At 40.4% G+C, this 26,496-nt stretch overlaps 1 protein-coding gene across 1 annotated transcript; it reads right to left on the bottom strand.

Moving 5' to 3' along the window:
• Nucleotides 1-1,007: 1,007 nt before the first annotated feature.
• Nucleotides 1,008-26,352, bottom strand: LOC134741358 (epoxide hydrolase 3-like). Its single transcript, XM_063674113.1, has 6 exons — nt 26,118-26,352; nt 6,472-6,596; nt 6,057-6,169; nt 5,394-5,562; nt 3,291-3,430; nt 1,008-1,713 (listed from the first exon to the last, which is right to left on the bottom strand). The coding sequence occupies exons 1-6, from the start codon at nt 26,316-26,318 to the stop codon at nt 1,445-1,447; spliced, it is 1,017 nt and encodes a 338-aa protein (XP_063530183.1). The 5' UTR covers nt 26,319-26,352; the 3' UTR covers nt 1,008-1,444.
• Between the last annotated feature and the right edge of the window lie 144 nt (nt 26,353-26,496).

Consider the following 26,496-nt stretch of genomic DNA (forward strand, 5'->3'; position numbering starts at 1 on the left):
TCTTGCACATGGCGCATGTAAAGAAATTTTGATGCCGTGGTAGACCTAGGGTTGCAAGAATAGTATTTTACTATACTTGGCCTCCGTATACTTTATGAAATACGAAACACATAAAGTATGCTAAAAAACTTTATTTTAAACTAAAACAAGCAAAAAATATGTTAGAAATAAAGAAATACTTTATTTTTACTGTGTGTAAAGTGCGACATAAAATAGTAGAAATTAAATAAAATGGAACTAAAAAATTCCCATACTAAATTGTTAGCATGTTTAAGCATTGTACGTCATAAATGTGACAGTTATGTAGGAAGTGGCGCCCTCAATAATTTTCTACAATTTCTAGTCGGAGTATACTTTATTTTTTGATTTTTTAAACCGCCAAATACTAAATATCTCAAAAAATCTGGCAACCCCAAGTGGCTGTCTGGCTTCCGGCCAGCCAGGGTGACCTTGCAAATTTCTGGACTTGATGGGAACTCAATACAATTTGGTTGCCCACCACCTCGAAAACTACCATGGTAGCAGTGGTCGGAAGCCTCGTTTCCGATCGTGTAGCAGCAACTTTAAATATACATAGAACTACTATACTCCAGAAAACCCAACTTATCAGTAGAAAAAGGCGCGAAATTCAAAATTTTAGTGGGAGATCAACCCTTGTGCGAGTGGTATTTATACGTCATAACTCCATAGAAGTTTGACGTAAAACATAACACTTGCATGACTTGCACATCAGTCTATGTGATCAAAATCGCTGCAGAGTTATCTTAGACTAACTTCTAGCTGTTGATGGTCGTGTAGAAAAGCCCGACGTTGCTGGCAAAAATTGATCTTAGCCAGGAGGTTTTCAGCCGTGTATCTCGCGTGTATTGCGCCAAGCCAACACAACATGTGTGTTGCATGCATAGTGTGGTGTCGGTCTTTGTATTGACCCGCGCATTATCTTTGATATCTTTCTTCAGATAAATAGTTACATCCATCACTCGGACTGGGTTAAAAATACACAGACATAATAGATAAAAATTTTATTTATAAAATTATTAACAAATAATAAAGACACATACACATGCATGCCTGGTGAACCAGTGTAAATTAAAGATGAGATAGGGTATTCTCCTACTAGGGTATTCTTTTTTAGAACTGGCAAAACTGTTTGCTATGGAATTTATATGAATGAAACATTACACAATGACGTCTCGGTCAACTCACCGACTTTTTATTTATATTTCTATCCGATTTATTAAATAGAACTTGTGTTTAAAAATAACTGCTAAGTATCTATGTTTTTCTAAAAAATATCTGGTGCTTTATTTCATGCATGGTGTGAAATAATTTATTTTAAATACAGTCTCATACCCTATTGTAATTAAGTATAAGTAAATATATAAAAAAACCATAATTACCTACTATAAAACAATGGTAAAGCTTTTGTACAAAATAACCTAGTTTAAAGCCTATGTTTCCCTAGGAACTCTCTCACTAGCGTGTTAACGACTTCTGGTTTTTCTTGCATAATGAAGTGTCCGCAGCCAGGCACCAGCTTCGTTTCGATGTGTGCGTATTCTGTCATCATGCGGTCTAGGATGGAATGCGACAGGTATTTGTCGTCGGCGGCGTTGGCGACAAGCATGGGGACGAGGCGCTCGCAGCGAGCTTTGACGGGCAAGCTGTATACGAAGTTCGCGCGGTAGTAGTTGATTGGTGGGGTCACGGCCGCTGTAAAACAAGATAAGATTAAAAACCCCGTCGAAAACACAGCGTCATCACTCATCAGGCTCCTTGTTTCACTTGTCACGTGACAACGACAATTCACCGTACATTGCTGATCCAACAAAAAAATATTGACGCTAGGTTACATTCTTATCGACCCAGATAGAGAACCTACCTACCGGGAAACACGAAAGTTTCGTGCGTATTTGAGCAGGGGCGTATTTACCCTAGGACCAAGGGGGCCATGGCCCGGGGCGGCAGGCTGCGGGGGGCGGCGCAGGCCGCCGCTGGCTTTCAGTTTCGAGTGCCTCAGTGGCGCCCCAATAAAAAAAATTGTCGTGTTACATCAAATTTTTTACAGCGCGTTTGCGCCCCTTTTCCTTCTACCTTAATTCTTTACACACGCGGATTGTCGACGAGTTCTCATGATGTCGCCCTGTAACGTCGCTCTTCACATCGCCCTAAGGCCGCGGGCTTCCGTTAATGCTTTTTGGCCCTGGTCTGCAACAAACGCCGTAGGTCGCGTCCGGCGTGACGCTGTACGCGACGTACGAATGCTTACTATATTGGACGATCCGGGGCTTCAGCACTCTGCAGAGCTCATCTTGGCCATAGGTTTTTGTCCCAGCTCAGCTCCACCAGTGCTTTAAGCTCTGTTCTTCTGCAGTTCGGCCTTCAGCCTCACAGGGCAGCACACCGCTATCGGACGCTCCGGGTCTTATGCAGAGCTCGGCCGTCGGCATCGCTTACAATTGGCTATAGGTTCGATTCCAAGCTCTGTAGGAAGGCACTGCGGAAAAATTATGCTTTTGTGTTTGTTTCATGGGTCATGGGGGGCGGCAGAGGCCCAATGGCCCGGGGCGCCAAATATGTAAATACGCCTCTGTATTTGAGTGATAAAGATGCAGATAACGAAATTGCGATTTTCGCGTATCCCGAGGCTCTCAGAACAGAAATGTACGTTCAGGTTTTGGAGGTAAAAGTTGACATTGATTCAATTTGTGTGCAGCCTCGCACCTTAATTGAACGCATATTATACTACCGCCGTTCCGTCGGGGGTAATAACCCATGTAATACCACTGACTGAGTCGTATTTACAACCATAATCATAATCGTTTATTGCAACCATGGTATTACAAGGTGTTGGTGAACGCGAACCATCTACGTGTTGCCTCCCTGTCACACTTACGTACGAATTTACAAGTGCGCCAGAGAGGCAATACGTCGAACCTACTGGTTCGCGGTAGGCCCTCTGTTCTCAATTCGACTTCATTAACTTCTTTTTGTCATCACTCGATCAACGCAACGCGTCGCGCTCGCATAAAATTTATAAGTAGGTAGCACGAGCAAGTATTTGCTCTAGTTTCCCGCACAGCCCAGCGGTTTTCTGTGAGTTTCCCGTCACTATTAGCAGAGCGTGATGCAAAATTAATGAGGTCAAAATTGAGATCAATTTGTAAAGCGAAATCTTCCGAAACGAATGTGACGAAATTTCGATTTGCGCTACTTTTACTCTCTCTTCTCATACTTTATCATACTCCTCACACTGTGAACGTGAACGGGTTTTAGTTTAGCACACTTACTAGGTTTACCGAACCAGTATTTGTAGCATTCGACGTCAAGGCTGCCGGGCTGGGCGGGGATGCACATGTCAAACACGCGCATGTCGTCCATCGTGATCAGCTTCTCGGGGAGGGATGGCATGCGGTACAACATTACGTACCTGAAACATATTGGTAAACAATACAAAAATTGCCCATTTCGAAAGCGAAAGACCCCACCCTAGTTTCCATAACTACATTTACCATGAGTAAGTTAGTCTACGCAACGGCTAGCGAAACTGCAAACTCATGGTAGCTATACACTATACAGTGGTATTTTTCTATAATGTCGGAATCGGCACTTTTTATACTTTATCGTGGACGTCTACATAGACACAATAGTTTTAAAAAACCGGATAAGTGCGAGTCGGACTCAACCACCGAGGGTGCCGTACAAATTTGACTTATTTTTTATGTTATTTTTATACAAATTTATAGTTTTTGAGATTTTCCCTGTACTTGTAGTGCAAGACTTAGTGCAAGACGATATTACTTGCTAATTTTCATAGTTCTAGGGCTAAGGGAAGTACCCTGAAAATTTTGATTCCCTTGGGAGTGTCGAAATGTACGTTTTATGCGCCATAAACGGCCGTATCTTTTTTTTAGGTTAACTTAGAAGTTTGGTTTTTTCACAGCTTCAAGGGACTGTATTGACTTGAGTACCTATATGGATGGTTTTAATTTCAACTCGATACCTCGACGCGTTCCCGAGATAAAGGGTCTTGACAGACAGACAGACGGACGCATGGACAACAAACTGATCTTATAAGGGTTTCGTTTTTTTACCTACTGTTAATTAGCTGTTTTGTTGTACCTAACTTCAACCGTTTTTCTATAACAAATGAAGTTTCCGTTTTCGGAACTCGGGATGCAAACGTGAGGAAAAGGAGGGGAAACAACACTTGACAAATTCCACTTTTCAGGGTTCCGTACCCTTATAATTTCGCCATGTCCGTCTGTCTGAGGCTTTGCTCCGTGATCGTTAATGCTAGAAAGCTGAAATTTGGTATGGAGTCATAAAAAAGTAATTTAAAAAAAAGTTTTTTTTTTTTGCTTTAACCCGATGGTGTGTGGGCATAGAACCGATTATGTTCGCTATAGTGGGGAAAACTATAGCGAACATAATCGGTCTTACGGTTTTTGATTTATATTTAAAAAAATGTCTTCTCTTATTAGTAAAAATACGTATTACAAGCGCTGCGAAAGTATCCACTTTTGCTTATAATGTACATGATACTTACTATTAGGTAACCCCCGTTTACCCTATTCTGACAGAATGGTAACTACGGAACCCTACACAGAGCATGGCGCGACATGCTCTTGTTTTGTTTCGTCCTTAATTAGGGTTCCGTACCCAAAGGGTAAAAACGGGACCCTATTACTAAGACTCCGCTGTCCGTCTGTCCGTCCGTCTGTCCGTCTGTCCGTCTGTCTGTCTGTCACCAGGCTGTATCTCGTGATCTGTGATAGCTAGACAGCTCAAATTTTCACAGATGATGTATTTCGGTTGCCGCTATAACAACAAATACTAAAAACAGAATAAAATAGAGATTTAAGTGGGGTTCCCATAAAACAAACGTGATTTTTGACCGAAGTTAAGCAACGTCGGGCGGGGTCAGTACTTGGATGGGTGACCGTTTTTATAGTTAATGGTACGGAACCCTTCATGTGTAAGTCCGACTCGCACTTGGCCGGTTTTGTAAATAACCATGCCAAGTTTCATGATTTCTGTCGAATGGTGCCATATCCGGTTACAAATAGGAATCTTCAATCCCTTTTTTTTAATAGCCCGTTACCAAAATTGGTTAATATAATACCTATAGTTAATGCCGCCAATTTTTACCAAGACATTTTCCTGTGCACCGGTTTATGCGGTTTGTGTGTTGGGCAGCTCGTGCGCTAAGGCTTGTCTTTTTTAGTAGAAAGACGGCCCACCGGCCCGGGCCCGGGGAACGATGCGCAACTGGCATTCCCTCACCGTTAAAAAAAAGGGTCGTGCAGCCAGGCCTCGCGGGACGTGCTGGAGAGTGAAGAGCATCACGATCGTGTCCAGCGCGTCCAACAAGACTAGCAACATTTCCTCACCAAGACATTTTCCTCTGCACCGGGTTGTGCACCAGCTCGTGCAGCCAGGCCTCACGTGACGTGCTGGAGAGCATCACGAGCGCGTCCAGCGCGTCAGGGTGCACGTCTCGGAAGCGGCACGCGATCAGGCCGCCCCAGTCGTGCGACACTAGGATGCACTTCTCTCGCCCTGTAATTAATTAATTATGCGTTAATATGCTGTTTAGGGGGTTATTACTGCAGTGAGAGACAGAGAAAGGTATACGTTGTCCTTGTCCTACTTAGCAGCTAGACAGTCTTAAGCTTTTGTTATGTACCCAGGGTGGTGAGCAGGAAAATCGTTTAAGCATAAGCGCCTTCCCGCTCATGCTCCTGACGCTTCCCGAGGCTGCAGTCTACTAAAAGAATTTGAAACCCATATTTCGTAGCAAAAATTTTTTAACTTTTTTTACTACCTATACTTCGTTGACGTGATTGATAATATACACCTATGTATTCATGCGCAGCTTTCCTAGTTCTAACAATCACGGAGAGCTACCGAAGTATGTCGTGGATGCCGTGTATATGTCGAAAAAGTATTTCTAGTTTTCTAAGGAACCCTTATAATTTATTTAGTGCGCCCGACTGTATTTCTCTCCCGTATTTGGAATGGGAAAAAATCAATGAAGCCATCACGTAACGTACCTAACTGGCGTACAAGGTCACGAACATCTTCCACCAGGAGATCAATGTGGTATGCAGATACATCATCTGGCCTCTCCGAGTCTCCATACCCTCTCATGTCCACAGCAATACACCTGAAATTCATTGAATTTACATCAATAATAGGTTGATATGTGATCAATTCGATTAACTCTTGACAAGACTTTATTTTCTATTATTCATAATTATATTCTGTCAAACAACTTTGTCAGTAGAAAAACGTAGTGCCTACATTTTTTTAAATTTGCCGCTTTTTTCTACTGACGGAAATGGCTTGACAGACTATATATAATCGAGCCAGTTCGAGCAAGAACACCGAGTACACTTTTTTTTAAGAAGATAATTTCGAGTCAATAAATAATAAGAGTACCTATGGTTAAGTAGAGTAAGTTGTTACCAATAGTCTTTGTTGAACTCGACGATCTGATGCCTCCAAGAAAACCAGAATTCAGGGAACCCATGCAGAAATATCATAAGGGGTTTAGACGGATCGCCGCTTTCCAAATAATGTAACTTGACATTCTGTAAAATATAAAACACTACAGTTATCTAGTCTATCTAACACAATCATTCCGGCTCACACATGACAATAACAAATTAATAACATAGGTGAATTCTCAATAGCTCGCGCAGTTAATAAATTTGGTGCTATTAGAGTATTAGGCCTCATCCGATCGAGCTCTTTTACAACGCGCGTTAAAAAAGCGTTTGAATTACACAAAAGGATACCTACATATACATGTGTATTCATTCAAACGATGGTGGTGGCGCTTTTTATCAAGCGTTGTTGGTTTTCGTATTGTGATGCAAGGGTAACTACGGAATCCTACACTGAGCATGGCCCGACATGCTCTTGGTCGGTTTTATTATTTTATGAATTAGTAGGTAGGTATTGCCTTAGTGGCCTTAACCAAGCTTGCTTTTTCGTTGTTCGTTGGGGGTAGTTAAAAACCCCCAAAGATGGCGTGAAACCAGCCCAAACTGAATGGAGCAGAACTTTATTGGGCGCAGTGTACTGTGCGTAAATTACGTAACTCTCGGTGAGCCCATCGTAATACCAGTGACCTACAACTGAGCCCGTTTTTTCTGTGCCAAGTTCAAGAGACCACGAAATATTTCTTACCATTTTCTTAAAGCGTATAATAATACGACGCAACGGTTTGAGTATGTACACAGCTGAGTTCAGGAGTCATAAATACCTATACCTCCTTAAGTTCTTATGTAATTGTATAAAACTTGTATGGCTTATACAATTATAATTACCTAATACCTACACTTTAGAATTTTTGTCAATAATTATATCCAGTATCTAGTACTCTCCCTCTATCTACTTGTCGTTTTGTAGCAAAGGTAAACCTGTATTCGGAATCATAAATTCTTGACGTATATGCTCGCTCCACGGGTTGGGTGTGAATTGTGATATTATTCCACATATCCGGAATTTAGAAATGTTTCTAAATCGGTACATTCGTTATCTAGAAATGGGTAGTGTCTAGAAATTGTATATTAGGGTTAAATAAGAATGAAATGATCAGTAGGTAATTTATCGGCGTGCATAAACACAGTTTTGAAGTGCAGCACGAGAGCCGTTCCGCTTTCTCGCCACTGCACTCGGGCCTCGGGGTGAATAAACTGCAAACTGCAACGCGATGCGGACCAACCCGTTTTCAGAAACTAGATATCCCTACTTCCCTACTTAATATTATAAATGCGAATGTAACTCTGTCTGTCTATCTGTCTGTTCCATCTTCACGCTCAAATCGCTGAACCGATACCTATAGATGAAATTTGGTATGCAGATATTTGAGGCCCGGGGAAAGACAGGATAGTTTTGAGGGTTCCGTACCCAAAGGGTAAAAACGGTAACCTATTACTAAGACTCCACTGTCCGTCTGTCTGTCTGTTTATTACCAGGCTGTATCTCATGAACCGTGACAGCTAGAACGACAGTTGAAATATTCACAGATGATGTATTTCTGTTGCCGCTATAACAACAAATACTAAAATCAAAATAAAATAAATATTTAAGTGGGACTCCCGTACAACAAACGTGATTTTTTTGCCGTTTTTTGCGTAATGGTACGGAACCCTTCGTGAGCGAGTCCGACTCGCACTTGGCCGGTTTTTTATTAATCATCTATTCTTCCACTAAGGAGTAACTTTGTTACTAAGTTTCTTTGATTAACCTACTTCTCAAATCAGGCCGACTTCGGCCATCATAAGGCCTGTTGTCTATTTTACGATAGTTTCATTTATACTACCTATATGCTTAATATGTAGGTAAGGTATGCATTTTTCCTTTGGTTGGGTATTGGTGTAGGTTAAGGTTGTAGGTACAATAAATAACATTTTTATTATATTGTATTATATGCCATATACAATATGTATAGCACTATTCCTTAAATTTCGACAAATCGTGAGTGGGATCTCACAAGGCAGTATATTCGGGGCTCTTAAATTTATAAAAAGCCAAAATTGCGAATTGTAATTTTCAGATATTTATATTATTTATCAAATAGCATGTTGCTCAGAAAACAGAGATACGCTTCTCAATCAAAAATGAAAAACGTCTAGAGTCAGACCAAGACAAGTCTGTAACGATTTTGATAGCACACGCAGTGCAAGTGTTATTTTAAACATCAAACTTCTATGAAATTATGACGTATAAATAACACTTGCACTGCGTGTGCTATCAAAATCGTTGCAGACTTATCTTGGTCTAACTCTAGTACCTTTTTGTATGATATAGGAGGAGGCAAACGAGCAGACGAATCCCTGATGGTAAGCGATTGCCGTCGCCAATAGACACCCGCAACACCAGAGGGGTTGTAAGTGCGCTGCAAGCCTTTAAGATGGGAGTACGCTCTTTTCTTGAAGGTCGTATCGGTCCTACCTCGTCAGTCGACGTTAAATTGGTAAATGCCGTACTATTCGTACCTTAGCAGTTGGATTACCCCCCATTTCATTCAATTAGGGAGTGGATCGTGTAATAAATTATCCGATACCAAATGCTATTTATAAGTTCAGTTATGACGGAACGAAAGAGAATCTCTCGATGCTCCGAAATATTTTTGCTCCATGTTTCTTTTACCATCTAAGCTTATCCGAAATGCCATTATTAGGTAGTTAGATTTCAATAAGATAAAACACTTCTAAAATATAAAACCAGATCCGCAAGAAAAGTTACCCACGAAACATTTGATTTTACTCCCAAATTTTCATACCCCGGGCTTATATAATTATGAAAAATATGAAAACCACAAACTTAATTAAATTTTAACTCGAGCATCATCGGATAAAAATACTTAGAAGTATGGTAGGGAACCTAATCCATGATGGCATGACGAATTTTTTTCAATCTGTTTAGCCGTTATTCCGTTACCTACTTATTTACTGAAATAAAACAGCAAAACTCATATTTGCAATTTTATGATAATAATGTGTGTCGCTTAGGTACCTACATTACGATGTATCTTTTATAATAAATCGTATGACATAGTAAAAGAACTTTCTCAATAGGTAGGTACCAGTCTTTGTTATCGGTCTCAGCCACACAAGTTTTGAGAAATCAGCGATGACATTGCGACATCATTTCTAATATTGACTGAACCGCATTACTGTTTAGCTGAGAGCTAAGGACGGATAGTTACGGCAAGGTTTTTAACTTTCTACTTATGACTGATGAATAACTAATAAATGTTCGCCTTTGAAGTACAGTAGGGTGAGGCTATTCGCAATTTCAAGATGCTTTTGGCCCACTTACTCAACGGTGTAAAATCTTCTCTACTATTACCATTTTCGTAACTATTAAGATTTAAAAATTTTGTCCTCTTTGTTTCATACATCTCAATTGATAGCTTAATTTTACTGTAGGTACCTAATTCAAAAGCACCACTATAGGGGCTAACAAAAGCTGTCAAAAAGTTACATCTGCTTGTATTACAAGTTACAAGCATTTGAGAAACGGGCCCCTAGGTCTCAAATTCTGATAAAATTTACCACCTCCAAATAAAGAGAACGGCCTACTTGAATTGTTTCTATATTTTTAACCACCTCTAAAAAGGAGGAGGCTTTCATTACGCCGCGCGCCCACGCGCATCTGATTCATTTTGGTGACTCAGATTATAACGCAATTGGTTACAAATTACGTTATCCTGAATGAAAATTTTATCAGACTTGACCACGAGTAGGTCTTTACCAGAGTTGGGCAAAATGTAATCGATTAACGATTAAAATTAACCGATTTAATCGCGAGCACATCGCGAGCGACGATTAAGTTTGGATTAATTAGTTGTAGTCGAAGAATTTAGATTAACATTAGTCGCGATTAAATTAATCGTCAACTAATTTCCCGCGACAATTTTTTTCAATTGATTAATTATTCGAATAATTTTCTCTCGATTAATTTTAGGAACAAATATGATCTTATACGTTTTAGGGACTGCGGATTTGGAAAATCATGACTGTTTTGTAATTCAGGATGGCTGCTACGCATTTTGTCATAAAAGTCGTCATGGGTGTCGATTTATAGGTTTTATTTCACAAAAAAGTAACAAAATATTTTAGGGTATTATGTTTTAAATTGATACTGCTTTTTTTATAAATGTTTGATAAAACTTACTATTGGTAATTTGTTTTTATTATTATATCATTAAAATATCAAACACCAACGTAATTTTACAAAAAAAGACCTTTAGAAAAAATACGACTTTTGATGGACTTTTGACTGGACTAAGAAAAAGGCACCTACAAACAGTGTTGGCCGTAATTGTTAATTTTAATTAACCATTGATCAATTTTATTAACCATTAGTTCCGCCATTAACCAATTGCATTAAAGTTAATTCGGATTAAAGTTAATTCGGATTAAATTTTTGAGACGTTAATGGCCATTGAAGTTAATTCGGATTAACTTTAATTCGGATTAACTTCAATGGGCATGAAAGTCAAAAAATTAATTAGAATTACTCTCAATTTGGATTAACGTCTAATAAAATTACATTCGTGATATTTTAAAATGAGACAGCAAAATGACCCTGACTGAACCCTGGCAGTAGTAGCAGTACCTACCTACTACCTAGTAGAATTCTGGTTTGGTGCAACACAGACATACGCGGTTTTGGTCATTTAAATCGTCTTGATGAGCACTTCGGCGAGCCGTACCCATGATAGAGCTGATGCTGAACCCTGGCAGTACCTAATGGATCTAAGGTTTGGTGCAACATAGGCACACGCTGTTTTAGTCATCCGACTCGTCTTGATGAGCACTTCGGAGAGCCATACCCATGATAGAGCTGATGTTGAACCTTGGCAGTACCTAATGGATCTAAGGTTTGGTGCAACATAGGCACACGCTGTTTTAGTCATCCGACTCGTCTTGATGAGCACTTAGGAGAGCAGTACCCATGATAGAGCTGATGCTGAACCCTGGCAGTACCTAATGGATCTAAGGTTTGGTGCAACATAGGCACACGCTGTTTTAGTCATCCGACTCGTCTTGATGAGCACTTATGAGAGCAGTACCCATAATGGAGCTGATGCCGAACCCTGGCAGTACCTAGCGGAACTAAGGTTTGGTGCAACGTAGGCACACGCTGTTTTAGTCATCCGACTCGTCTTGATGAGCACTTAGGAGAGCAGTACCCATGATAGAGCTGATGCTGAACCCTGGCAGTACCTAGTGGATCTAAGGTTTGGTGCAACATAGGCACACGCTGTTTTAGTCACCCGACTCGTCTTGATGAGCACTTAGGAGAGCAGTACCCATAATGGAGCTGATGCTGAACCCTGGCAGTACCTCGCGGAACTAAGGTTTGGTGCAACATAGGCACACGCTGTTTTAGTCATCCGATTCGTCTTGATGAGCACTTAGAGCAGTACCCATGATAGAGCTGATGCTGAACCCTGGCACTACCTAGTGGATCTAAGGTTTGGTGCATCATAGGGACACGCTGTTTTAGTCACCCGACTCGTCTTGATAAGCACTTAGGAGAGCGGTACCCATGATAGAGCTGATGCTGAACCCTGGCAGTACCTAGTGGATCTAAGGTTTGGTGCAATATAGGCACACGCTGTTTTAGTCACCCGACTCGTCTTGATGAGCACTTAGGAGAGCGGTACCCATGATAGAGCTGATGCTGAACCCTGGCAGTACCTAGTGGATCTAAGGTTTGGTGCAACATAGGCACACGCTGTTTTAGTCACCCGACTCGTCTTGATGAGCACTTAGGAGAGCAGTACCCATGATAGAGCTGATGCTGAACCCTGGCAGTACCTAGTGGATCTAAGGTTTGGTGCAACATAGGCACACGCTGTTTTAGTCACCCGACTCGTCTTGATGAGCACTTAGGAGAGCAGTACCCATGATAGAGCTGATGCTGAACCCTGGCAGTACCTAGTGGATCTAAGGTTTGGTGCAACATAGGCACACGCTGTTTTAGTCACCCGACTCGTCTTGATGAGCACTTAGGAGAGCAGTACCCATAATGGAGCTGATGCTGAACCCTGGCAGTACCTCGCGGAACTAAGGTTTGGTGCAACATAGGCACACGCTGTTTTAGTCATCCGATTCGTCTTGATGAGCACTTAGAGCAGTACCCATGATAGAGCTGATGCTGAACCCTGGCACTACCTAGTGGATCTAAGGTTTGGTGCAACATAGGCACACGCTGTTTTAGTCACCTGACTCGTCTTGATGAGCACTTAGGAGAGCAGTACCCATAATGGAGCTGATGCTGAACCCTGGCAGTACCTAGCGGAACTAAGGTTTGGTGCAACATAGGCACACGCTGTTTTAGTCATCCGACTCGTCTTGATGAGCACTTAGGAGAGCAGTACCCATGATAGAGCTGATGCTGAACCCTGGCACTACCTAGTGGATCTAAGGTTTGGTGCAACATAGGCACACACTATTTTAGTTATCCGACTCGTCTTGATGAGCACTTAGGAGAGCAGTACCCATAATGGAGCTGATGCTGAACCCTGGCAGTACCTAGCGGAACTAAGGATTGGTGCAACATAGGCACACGCTGTTTTAGTCATCCGACTCGTCTTGATGAGCACTTAGGAGAGCAGTACCCATGATAGAGCTGATGCTGAACCCTGGCACTACCTAGTGGATCTAAGGTTTGGTGCAACATAGGCACACGCTGTTTTAGTCACCCGACTCGTCTTGATGAGCACTTAGGAGAGCAGTACCCATAATGGAGCTGATGCTGAACCCTGGCAGTACCTAGCGGAACTAAGGTTTGGTGCAACATAGGCACACGCTGTTTTAGTCATCCGACTCGTCTTGATGAGCACTTAGGAGAGCGGTACCCATGGTAGAGCTGATGCTGAACCCTGGCAGTACATAGTGGAACTAAGGTTTGGTGCAACATAGGCACGCGCTGTTTTGGTCATCCGACTCGTCTTGATGAGCACTTAGGAGAGCAGTACCCATGATAGAGCTGATGCTGAACCCTGGAAATACCTAGTGGATCTAAGGTTTGGTGCAATATAGGCACGCGCTGTTTTGGGCATCCAACTCATCTTGATGAGCACTTAGGAGAGCAGTACCCATGGTAGAGCTGATGCTGAACCCTGGCAGTACCTAGAGGAACTAAGGTTTGGTGCAACATAGGTACGCGCTGTTTTGATCATCCGACTCGTCTTGATGAGCACTTAAGAGAGCAGTACCCAAGATAGAGCTGATGCTTAACCCTGGCAGTACCTAGTGGAACTAAGGTTTGGTGCAACATAGGCACACGCTGTTTTAGTCATCCGACTCGTCTTGATGAGCACTTAGGAGAGCAGTACCCATGATAGAGCTGATGCTGAACCCTGGCAGTACCTAGTTGATCTAAGGTTTGGTGCAATATAGGCACACGCTGTTTTAGTCACCCGACTCGTCTTGATGAGCACTTAGGAGAGCAGTACTCATAATGGAGCTGATGCTGAACCCTGGCAGTACCTAGCGGAACTAAGGTTTGGTGCAACATAGGTACACGCTGTTTTAGTCATCCGACTCGTCTTGATGAGCACTTGGAAGAGCAGTACCCAAGATAGAGCTGATGCTGAACACTGGCGGTACATAGTGGAACTCAGGTTTGGTGCAACATAGGCACACGCTGTTTTGGTCATCCCACTCGTCTAATGAGCACTTGGGAGCGCAATATTCAAAGTACATGATAACTAATACTGAATTATGGCAGTAGCAGTAGGTGTAGGTACTCGTACTTACTAGGAGTCAGATATGATCCAATCTAGGCACGCGCTGTTCTGGTTGATCCTTCTTTATTAAGCTGATGGAAGTAATAACAAACGTGATGCCGAATCTATGTTTTGTTAATTTTTGTATTTTTTAAATGACCATGATTAGAAATATATTCATATTATTGCAATGTAAGGTAAAATATGTCAAAATATGTCTTTATTCATGAACTGAATCGGAATCCATACAGGGGTAAATTGAAAGACTATATGATGATTACTCATTGACACATTTATTTATTTACTACAAATGAGATTAATATTACAAATATTAAGTCCAATATATAATTTAACAACTGTAAATATTAAGTCTTATATTGTACTTAATGACAACTTATAATGGTGTACTACTTGTAACACAATATGAATACTGTACCTATGTCTGTTCTAAACACTTAATGCACAACAAATGACGAAGAATTTTTACAAAAATTAACGCTTTTATACATTATAAATTGTTAATATTTAATCTAATTTACATGTTACTACTTTAGGTAAATATTCAGGGCTATCGTATATAAATTTAACAATCTGTTTATTTAATAGGCAAACATAATGTAACAATGACATCTAAATAATTGTAATAGATTGTTATACATGCATAATCATTATACTAATTAAAAAAAATAATTCAACTACTACTTATTATTTTAAAAATGTAGAATTTGTTTCATTCAAATCAACCGTAACGTTACCAAATAATTGAAATAATGCCACATAAATCACAATCAGTCTTTTATTATGTTCTTATTTTTACTTAAGCATAAGTTATAACTACAAATATTAATAGGATTAACAAGTTTAGTGTATGATAATCTAATTAGGAGTAAGTAATATAATAATTTGAAAACAAATCAACAAGAAATAATCACTCTTTTCATTAAACATAAAAATGTAATAATAAAACAATAATAGAACTAAAAACTTAATCTTTGCTTATTCTTAAAGTGACTGGTTGGTAAAGTTCAGTTATAGACTTTACCCTTGCCCACATTTCGTTTAATTTTTCATCTGGGACGTCTTTGATTAAAGTTTTAAAATCATCTGCAATTTTTTCTCGCTCTGTATCCTTTTCCTTATCGAACTCTAAATCTGAAAACAATTAATTTTATTTTTATATTAGTTTTTCAACAAGAATTAGATTTCGCAACTGCTTCGAAACCAAAATTATACTAATATAAGTATAAGATACACTCAAGAGAGGTGTTATGATTTTCATATTTCTTATGTATATAATTAATTAGATTACTTACCAGTTTGATTTGTCTTCTGTTTTTTCAGATTTTTAACAAAATCTTTGTACTCTTGTGGGAAATTTATTGGCAACGGCAATAATCTTTTATTTTTATCCATTATATTTTCGGATTACTATGACGCCAAACTGAATTACCGGAGTTGTTTCTTTAGTGACTGTTTCTTCTATAATAGATTACTGTCGCTGAAATCTTACCATTGAATACAGTAAAATGGCACTATACTTTGCCTTGTCTATTCTGTTGTCGTAAAATAGCACGAGTGTAACACGCAAAAAAAGGCCGAACCGGGTGCTGCGCGCACCGTGCACTTTATTGTCCTTATATACGACCGCGGTCTCTCCCTTATCGCACGTTTTTTGTTGCCAAGACTCTCAGTCCCTGACCGATAGGATTGATATTGTTTGACATTCTGTGTAGAATACCATTCAATTATAGACGCATGCACTATAATATTTATTTATTGTCCTTATATACGACCGCGGTCTCTCCCTTATCGCACGTTTTTTGTTGCCAAGACTCTCAGTCCCTGACCGATAGGATTGATATTGTTTGACATTCTGTGTAGAATACCATTCAATTATAGACGCATGCACTATAATATTTATGAATGTATAATTTCACCGAAATGCGACGAAGCGATGACGTTAAAAATAAGTACCTTACAAGTTTACACATTATAATTTTTTTTTCCAACTTTGTCAATAGTTTTAGAACCACCTTTTCACTATTTTATTTACCTGTTTTCAAGAATATGATGTTAAATATATTTAAATAGTATTTCAAGGAATAAAATAATCAATTTGGATATTTTTATGCAATTTTAACTAAAAAGCTTGGTAACCCTTTACTGATCTTAAAGCTATAATAAAAGTATTAAAACGGTTTTTTATAAGGTAATTCACGAACTGGCGCTGAGGGCATGATTTTTCGTGGACAGGTTGGCGTCTTTAGCGGCCAAAATGTTAAATTACCTCATTCCGAAATTATACAATTATTAAACTTTGTGTTAATTATTTTATTACTATTTTGTATTTCGTAATTTACTTAAAAATATTATGCTTAAATCTAAATGTATTTATGTATATTCATTTGCAGTATCTAACATTGTGGAATAAAATAACAGATGCCAAACCATAACCATATTATTGTCTTCGGTTACCGCGATAGTTACTCATGAAATAAAACTATGAAAACGGATTAACGCGAGGCCATTGAGATTAAGAAATATCCAAACTTTAATAGGGAAGATGGCTTTTCTCTACCACCAGCTTGGGATCCTGTAGTCCATCTGATAAAGGAGCAAGCGAGACATAGACTGTGAGACCTTAGTGTTGGATGATGCTGGACATTCTGATGTTTTGAAAAGATGTGTCCCGCCGAGTTTGTTGCCGGTCCCATATTGGGATACCCTCCTACAATTTAGGAGAGAATTAAATCTTCTCGGGTCCGTGGTGTAGGGTTGGAGCCGGCGTAGTTTTTATCGCGTATATATATATATCTTTACTTGAAAATAATTGTAGTGTATAACTAGCCTTATGAACCGATTTTGCATGTACAACCAGCCTTAAAGTTTGTAGTCTATGATTGTTCATTATTTTAGTATGTGGGTATTTTTGCACTTTGTAATTTTTCCTCAGTCACCCGTTGACCACGAACGCTGTAAAGAGTTCGAAACGTCGGGATGTATTATAAATTCAATATACGCGATATAATCCGTTTTCATAGTTTTATTTCATAACCATATTGTTATCTAGACGGTTTGGACGTTAGTATTAATACCACGTGCAGCTTAAAATCTAAAACAATGATAAACACCACGATCCTTCGCCTTTCGACAAACATGCCGCAAATAAAAATAAAAATCAGTGACGATAGCACCTATAGGTTAAAATTATTTAATAGGCACCTGGTCATGGTCAATAACTAAATTGCTATTGTTTAGCCTCTACGGGCCCACTGCCTAAAGGGATCACTATAAAACAATAGTAATCTCTGCGTGGTACATTATGTTGGCGGTCAATAATACAAGAAAGATAAGAATATGCCGGCAAAAACACATGTGGTTTTAAAGTGTCAATGCGGCTCTTATATCTTTGTTGTCATTCGCCACTAAAATAGATAAGATATTACCGCAGTAGCCATCTGCGGGAAAACAATGGTAGTTGTAGCTTAAATGTAAGGGCAAACAAAAGGGTTTAGATAGTCTAAGCGCAGGTAACTAGTTGACACCTTTACAATTGAAACGAGGTACACTAAACTATCACTAATATTGGAAGCACGTCATTGGTCAAAGATAATGATAACGAAGGCGCACAGGATGAACTGACATGCTACCCTTATCCTCAGTTAACATCTGTCTTTCACAGTGTGTAAACACGACTTTCATATTCATATATCTGTACTCTTAAACCTGTCTCAAAGTTTGAGTGAAATATGTGAAGTATCTAAATGTGTGAAGAAACAATGGATGACGACGATAATGATCGTTTGAGTCAATCTCTGCCATCATCTTCTCACGTGGACGTTCCCATTTTAAGAAATGAAGTGGAGCCAACTAGACATCAGACGGCATCGGCCATGACTTTGCTTAATGGAACGTTTTTTAAATATGTGCCAGAAAAATCGCAAGGTCAAATAATAGTGGGACTGTGTGTCAAGTACTTGCCGGAAAAAGTGGAAATAAAAGGGTTTAATAATGTAACTTCTAACTTTACGGGTCACCTGAAACGAAAGCATGGCTCTAAAGTTGTTGAAGAATATAAGAAGCATCTGCAAGTGGAGAGGGCTAAAAAGAAAAAGAACGGATCTGTGACTAAAAATTTAAAAAGCTCAGAAACGGAACCACTTACTCAAGAAACTTTTGAAAGCGATATAATAAACTATTTTCTTGACACTATGAGTCCTCTCAGGCACGTGGAAAACCGATTTTTTGTGCGTCTAATGAACAGTATAGCCGAGAGTCACAGTGGTATTAAAACTTTTGGACGAAGATCTCTAAGGAAAAAGATACTCAACAGCCACGACAGCCAAATCACCGAGATAAAAAACATGCTGAGTGAAGTAAGTTACTTATGTACCACAGCAGATATATGGTCTTCAAAAAAGAAAAGTTTTGTTGGTGTAACAGTGCACTGGATTGATGAAAATTTGAATCGCAAAACCGCTGCTTTGGCATGTCGCAGATTCAAAGGATCACACACACATGATAAAATTGCTGAAATATTGACTGAAGTTTATTCCAAATTTGACATAGGAATAACAAAAATTGTATCGACGGTAACAGACAACGGAGCAAACTTTGTAAAAGCCTTTAAAATGTTTGGTGTCAAAACTAACTCTATATTGACGTCGGGAACTCTAAATGATTCGCAAAGTGCACTGGAAAATCGAGAAGAAACAATTAGCATGGAAGTTGACTCAGCAGAAAGCGAGTCAGATGCGTTGTCCGATGAAGAGACTGACGGAGAATCAAATTTAAGTTTGTCAGATCATTTAAGATGTTGTGCTCATACACTGAATTTGTGTGCAGGTTCTGATCTTAAACCGGCCCTAACAAACCCAGATACTCTGCTCGGCAAAATGCATGCGGAAACAATGAAAAAGTGCAACTGTCTATGGAACTTTGCAGGAAGACCAAAATCAGCGGAAATAATACAAAATGTACTCGGGCATACACTATCACGACCAGGAGCAACACGATGGAATAGTCTGTACGACTCGCTAAAACAAATTTTGACTATTCGCAATCACAATGCGACCTTAAGCAAAGCCCTTCGAATGAAGAACTACCTGAAACCCAGCGAGTTTGATTACATAGAAGAATTCATACTATGTGCAGCACCAATAGCAGGGGCACTTGATATACTACAAGGAGATGAACCGTTTTTCGGAATCGTGTTGCCATGTATAATATCCCTGAAAAACAAATTGGATAAGATTTCAACGCAGCCGCTTAAATTCTGCAAACCAATTGTAGATGTTTATTTATCTAGTGTTCAAAGAAGGTTCAATCATATTTTGTCGTTCACAGAACAGTCAGAAAACTACATGATTGCAGCGATGAGTCATCCAAAATTCAAAAATAGATGGTTTACTTGCGTAAATGATATTAATCAACAATACGCGAAGGCATCGTTCCGAACAGCAATTTATATTGATATTCTCAAGAACGATGTACAACAAGAAGCCACAGAAGAGCTATGTAGAAGTAAAGAAGACGATTACTACGATTTTAATACTGTTTCTGAAACTGACAGAACTCTAAATTCACCTCGAAGAAAAGCGGAAACAATGATGTCAAATTATTTTGCGGAAGAAAGCACTGAACTATGTTTGTTAACGTGTTACCCACACATTAAAAATGTTTTCCTTAAATACAACACGTCGATGCCTTCTTCTGGATCAGTGGAGAGGATGTTTTCATTTGCCACAATGGTAAACGTGCCTAGAAGTCACAGACTGTCAGACGAGTTATTCCAAACCAGAGTAGTCATGAAGAATAACTTAAACTATTTCAAAAGGGCCTGATACAATAACCGAGTTTTATAGAAAAATATTAATACTGTATTAAGGAATTATGCATATTATGTCACCATGTAAGTTTTTAATTGTTAATTTTCATAGAAAATGCCCCATATATTATTCATATACGCATTTATATTATTTTATATGTAAAGTTGATTGTTGATTTTTATATATTTTTTTATTTACCTGTGTTTAAAGGTTCAGTTGATTCAAAATATTTATCAGTACGGTTTTTACTCACTATTATTTTTAGTCGCTTTTGGCGACATGTTTCGGATTCTTTGGGAATCCATCCTCAGGGACGAGTGTCCGCGGCGGTTGTACGTCGTGCACTGCAAATAATAGTGAGTAAAAACCGTACTGATAAATATTTTGAAATATGTCTCACGATAGTTTAAGTGCGGTTCAGTTGATTGTTAAATTGTAGATCTTTATATATATTTATAATTTTCCTTTGTTTAAAAACAGAGACTAATGATTTTTTTCACTTTCATGTAAATAAGATTAAATATTTACAATTTATAATAATTATATAAGAGCGTTGATTATTTGTAATAATTCATTGTCTATTTTTGTGAATTATATTAAAAATGTTTAGCACAGAAATACAGCATTCATATCGTGTTACAAGTAGTAAGGTTAGATCAATACACATGTAGTGCATAATTGTTTACCATCGTATTTTCACGGAAACGCACGAACGTGTCTTGCTATTTCAGTCAGTCTCAGTACAAAAATACTGAAGTTGACAGAAGTAGCATGACAAATACGAACTTTTCCGAGAAAATACGACGACAAACACTTATGCACTACATCTGTATCATTATGTATAAAATAAGACTTAATTTTTATAATTGTTAAAATAATTAGTGGTATATAATTTGTAATATATTTTCTTAAATAAATAAATAATGATAAATAAATATGTTATTTTAATTTATCCCTGTAAGGATTCCGATTCAGTTCATAAATACAAACATATTCTTTCATATCTTACATAATATTGCATGACCATGACGTTGGTAATCATGATCAGTTAACACTTTCAGTGCCAAGAACCCGATAGTCGGGTTCATTTTGTTATTGAAATGGGGCGCTTGGCGCTGAAAGTGTTGAATAATACAAAAATTTACAAAACATTGATTAGGCAGCACTTTTGTTACTATTCCCATCAACTTAATAAAAAAGGATGAATCAAAACAGCACGTGAATAGATTGGACCATACCTGAGTCCTAGTAAGTACCTAGACCTACTGCTTACTGCCATAAGTATATGTTATCTATCTTATGAGTTATGTATCTCAAGATAATATTCAAATATTGCGCTCCCAAGTGCTCATTAGAACGAATGAGATGACCATAACAGCGTGTGCCTATGTTGTACCAAACCTTAGTTCCACTATGCCAGGGTTCAGCATCAGCTCTATCATGGGTACTGCTTTCCTAAGTGCTCATCAAGACGAGTCAGATGACCAAAAAAGCGCGTGCCTATGTTGCACCAAACCTTAGATCCACTAGGTACTGCCAGGGTTCAGCATCAGCTCTATCATGGGTACTGCTCTCCTAAGTGCTCATCAAGACGAGTCGGATGACTAAAACAGCGTGTGCCTATGTTGCACCAAACCTTAGTTCCGCTAGGTACTGCCAGGGTTCAGCATCAGCTCCATTATGGGTACTGCTCTCCTAAGTGCACATCAAGACGAGTCGGGTGACTAAAACAGCGTGTGCCTATGTTGCACCAAACCTTAGATCCACTAGGTAGTGCCAGGGTTCAGCATCAGCTCTATCATGGGTACTGCTCTCCTAAGTGCTCATCAAGACGAGTCGGGTGACTAAAACAGCGTGTGCCTATGTTGCACCAAACCTTAGATCCACTAGGTACTGCCAGGGTTCAGCATCAGCTCTATCATGGGTACTGCTCTCCTAAGTGCTCATCAAGACGAGTCGGATGACTAAAACAGCGTGTGCCTATGTTGCACCAAACCTTAGTTCCGCTAGGTACTGCCAGGGTTCAGCATCAGCTCCATTATGGGTACTGCTCTCCTAAGTGCTCATCAAGACGAGTCGGGTGACTAAAACAGCGTGTGCCTATGTTGCACCAAACCTTAGATCCACTAGGTACTGCCAGGGTTCAGCATCAGCTCTATCGTGGGTACCGCTCTCCTAAGTGCTCATCAAGACGAGTCGGGTGACTAAAACAGCGGGTGCCTATGTTGCACCAAACCTTAGATCCACTAGGTACTGCCAGGGTTCAGCATCAGCTCTATCATGGGTACTGCTCTCCTAAGTGCTCATCAAGACGAGTCGGACGACCTAAACAGCGCGTGCCTATGTTGCACCAAACCTTAGATCCACTAGGTACTGCCAGGGTTCAGCATCAGCTCTATCATGGGTACCGCTCTACTAAGTGCTCATCAAGACGAGTCGGGTGACTAAAACAGCGTGTGCCTATGTTGCACCAAACCTTAGATCCACTAGGTACTGCCAGGGTTCAGCATCAGCTCTATCATGGGTACTGCTCTCCTAAGTGCTCATCAAGACGAGTCGGATGACTAAAACAGCGTGTGCCTATGTTGCACCAAACCTTAGACCCACTAGGTACTGCCAGGGTTCAGCATCAGCTCTATCATGGGTACTGCTCTTCTAAGTGCTCATCAAGACGAGTCGGATGACCTAAACAGCGCGTGCCTATGTTGCACCAAACCTTAGATCCACTAGGTACTGCCAGGGTGCAGCATCAGCTCTATCATGGGTACCGCTCTCCTAAGTGCTCATCAAGACGAGTCAGATGACCAAAACAGCGCGTGCCTATGTTGCACTAAACCTTAGATCCACTAGGTACTGCCAGGGTTCAGCATCAGCTCTATCGTGGGTACCGCTCTCCTAAGTGCTCATCAAGACGAGTCGGGTGACTAAAACAGCGGGTGCCTATGTTGCACCAAACCTTAGATCCACTAGGTACTGCCAGGGTTCAGCATCAGCTCTATCATGGGTACTGCTCTCCTAAGTGCTCATCAAGACGAGTCGGACGACCTAAACAGCGCGTGCCTATGTTGCACCAAACCTTAGATCCACTAGGTACTGCCAGGGTTCAGCATCAGCTCTATCATGGGTACTGCTCTCCTAAGTGCTCATCAAGACGAGTCGGACGACCTAAAAGCGCGTGCCTATGTTGCACCAAACCTTAGATCCACTAGGTACTGCCAGGGTTCAGCATCAGCTCTATCATGGGTACCGCTCTCCTAAGTGCTCATCAAGACGAGTCGGGTGACTAAAACAGCGTGTGCCTATGTTGCACCAAACCTTAGATCCACTAGGTACTGCCAGGGTTCAGCATCAGCTCTATCATGGGTACTGCTCTCCTAAGTGCTCATCAAGACGAGTCGGATGACTAAAACAGCGTGTGCCTATGTTGCACCAAACCTTAGATCCACTAGGTACTGCCAGGGTTCAGCATCAGCTCTATCATGGGTACTGCTCTCCTAAGTGCTCATCAAGACGAGTCGGGTGACTAAAACAGCGTGTGCCTATGTTGCACCAAACCTTAGATCCACTAGGTACTGCCAGGGTTCAGCATCAGCTCTATCATGGGTACCGCTCTCCTAAGTGCTCATCAAGACGAGTCGGGTGACTAAAACAGCGTGTGCCTATGTTGCACCAAACCTTAGATCCACTAGGTACTGCCAGGGTTCAGCATCAGCTCTATCATGGGTACTGCTCTCCTAAGTGCTCATCAAGACGAGTCGGGTGACTAAAACAGCGTGTGCCTATGTTGCACCAAACCTTAGATCCACTAGGTACTGCCAGGGTTCAGCATCAGCTCCATTATGGGTACTGCTCTCCTAAGTGCTCATCAAGACGAGTCGGGTGACTAAAACAGCGTGTGCCTATGTTGCACCAAACCTTAGATCCACTAGGTACTGCCAGGGTTCAGCATCAGCTCTATCATGGGTACCGCTCTCCTAAGTGCTCATCAAGACGAGTCGGGTGACTAAAACAGCGTGTGCCTATGTTGCACCAAACCTTAGATCCACTAGGTAGTGCCAGGGTTCAGCATCAGCTCTATCATGGGTACTGCTCTCCTAAGTGCTCATCAAGACGAGTCGGATGACTAAAACAGCGTGTGCCTATGTTGCACCAAACCTTAGTTCCGCTAGGTACTGCCAGGGTTCAGCATCAGCTCCATTATGGGTACTGCTCTCCTAAGTGCTCATCAAGACGAGTCGGGTGACTAAAACAGCGTGTGCCTATGTTGCACCAAATCTTAGATCCACTAGGTACTGCCAGGGTTCAGCATCAGCTCTATCATGGGTACTGCTCTCCTAAGTGCTCATCAAGACGAGTCGGATGACTAAAACAGCGTGTGCCTATGTTGCACCAAACCTTAGATCCATTAGGTACTGCCAGGGTTCAGCATCAGCTCTATCATGGGTATGGCTCTCCGAAGTGCTCATCAAGACGAGTCGGATGACTAAAACAGCGTGTGCCTATGTTGCACCAAACCTTAGATCCATTAGGTACTGCCAGGGTTCAGCATCAGCTCTATCATGGGTACGGCTCTCCGAAGTGCTCATCAAGACGATTTAAATGACCAAAACCGCGTATGTCTGTGTTGCACCAAACCAGAATTCTACTAGGTAGTAGGTAGGTACTGCTACTACTGCCAGGGTTCAGTCAGGGTCATTTTGCTGTCTCATTTTAAAATATCACGAATGTAATTTTATTAGACGTTAATGCAATTGAGAGTAATTCTAATTAATTTTTTGAAACTTTAATGGCCATTGAAGTTAATCCGAATTAAAGTTAATCCGAATTAACTTCAATGGCCATTAACGTCTCAAAAATTTAATCCGAATTAACTTTAATCCGAATTAAATGGCTAATGGTTAATGGCCATTAACCTTTTTAATTGTTAATTTTTAATGGTTAATGGCATTAGCGTTCGGCCAACACTGCCTACAAAACTAGGCTGCTTATCATTTTGTACTCTATAGGTACATAAAATAAGATACTTACCTATTTTTTGCATTAATACAAAAAAATGCCGTTTTTGCGTAATGGTACGGAACCCTTCGTGCGCGAGTCCGTCTCGCACTTGGCCGGTTTTTTTATTTATTTATTTAAGGTTCACTAACGGATAATACATCCACACAATTACATAGGAACAAGGATATTTAACATTAACAGATGCCTAGCCACTTATAGGTGACCACAGCTCATGACAGCTCACATGTGTATGTTTTGTAACTATTGTACTCGTAATTATTCACACAGAATTATTGACACACTGTTTTATTGAATTCCTCTGAACAGGTATTAATTGTGCCTAGTCACGTTCTGTGGGCTCTTCCATGGTAGGTACGAGTAGGTACTAACTAAAGCTACGTGCCATGTGCTACGCCATTAGAATTTTGTTGCTAGGACAGTCAAATTACTTAGATGTTTTCGAAGAATTAATTCTTTATCTGCCTCTATAACGCACGAATACAAGAGCGATAGAGAGGCAAGGTAACGAAATTTGGGTTTAAAAAAAAATAACGCGAGAGATAAACTACAACTTTGCCGCCTTGTATTGATAAATTGATAAATAAAGGAACTACTTACCTATTATTCTAGTGTTAACTATTATAAAATAACGTGTTGCTCTTGGGTGTATAGTTGTAAACCCAGTGTTGTCCCGGTTTTGCCACGGCTCACGGCCTGGGGTCCGCTTGGCAACTAATTCCGAGATTTGGCGTAGGTACTAGTTTTTACGAAAGCGACTGCCATCTGACCTTCCAACCCAGAGGGTAAACAAGACCTTATTGGGATTAGTCCGGTTTCCTCACGATGTTTTCCTTCACCGAAAAGCGGCTAGTAAATATCAAATGATATTTCGTATACATAAGTTCCGAAAATATCATTGGTACGAACCGGGGTTCGAACCCGCAACCTCCGGATTGAAAGTCGCACGCTCTTACCGCTAGGCCACCAGCGCTTTTAATAAGTTTTTAAAGTAGCAACAAGAAACTCACATTAACTTTAATGTACTTATGTACTCCATATTTAGGGTCCGTCAGGCAGGCCGGAGGTTCCAACCGCAGCTTCTGGGCCCAAGGGTCGGCAAAGGGGTTCTTGACATATCTCACAGCGAAATATCCCAATGTGAGGATACTGTAGTAAACAGTAAGTAGGTTAAACACTACGAAACGCGTGATCGCGTCTAGAACGCTCATGATGGCGCGGGCACGTCTGATGGTCGCGACGCCGGCTCTCAGACTGACTACTATGTATTAATAAAAGCGCTTTGTAGTTATGTTATGTCTTAGTACTATCTACATGTCCACTACTTGCAGCCTGATTCTGGCTAGCTAGTGACATGACTTTCTTGAATTTCCCAAGAATAGAGAAATC

This window comes from Cydia strobilella, chromosome 5 (assembly GCF_947568885.1).
Source record: "Cydia strobilella chromosome 5, ilCydStro3.1, whole genome shotgun sequence".
NCBI classification, from domain to species: domain Eukaryota; kingdom Metazoa; phylum Arthropoda; class Insecta; order Lepidoptera; family Tortricidae; genus Cydia; species Cydia strobilella.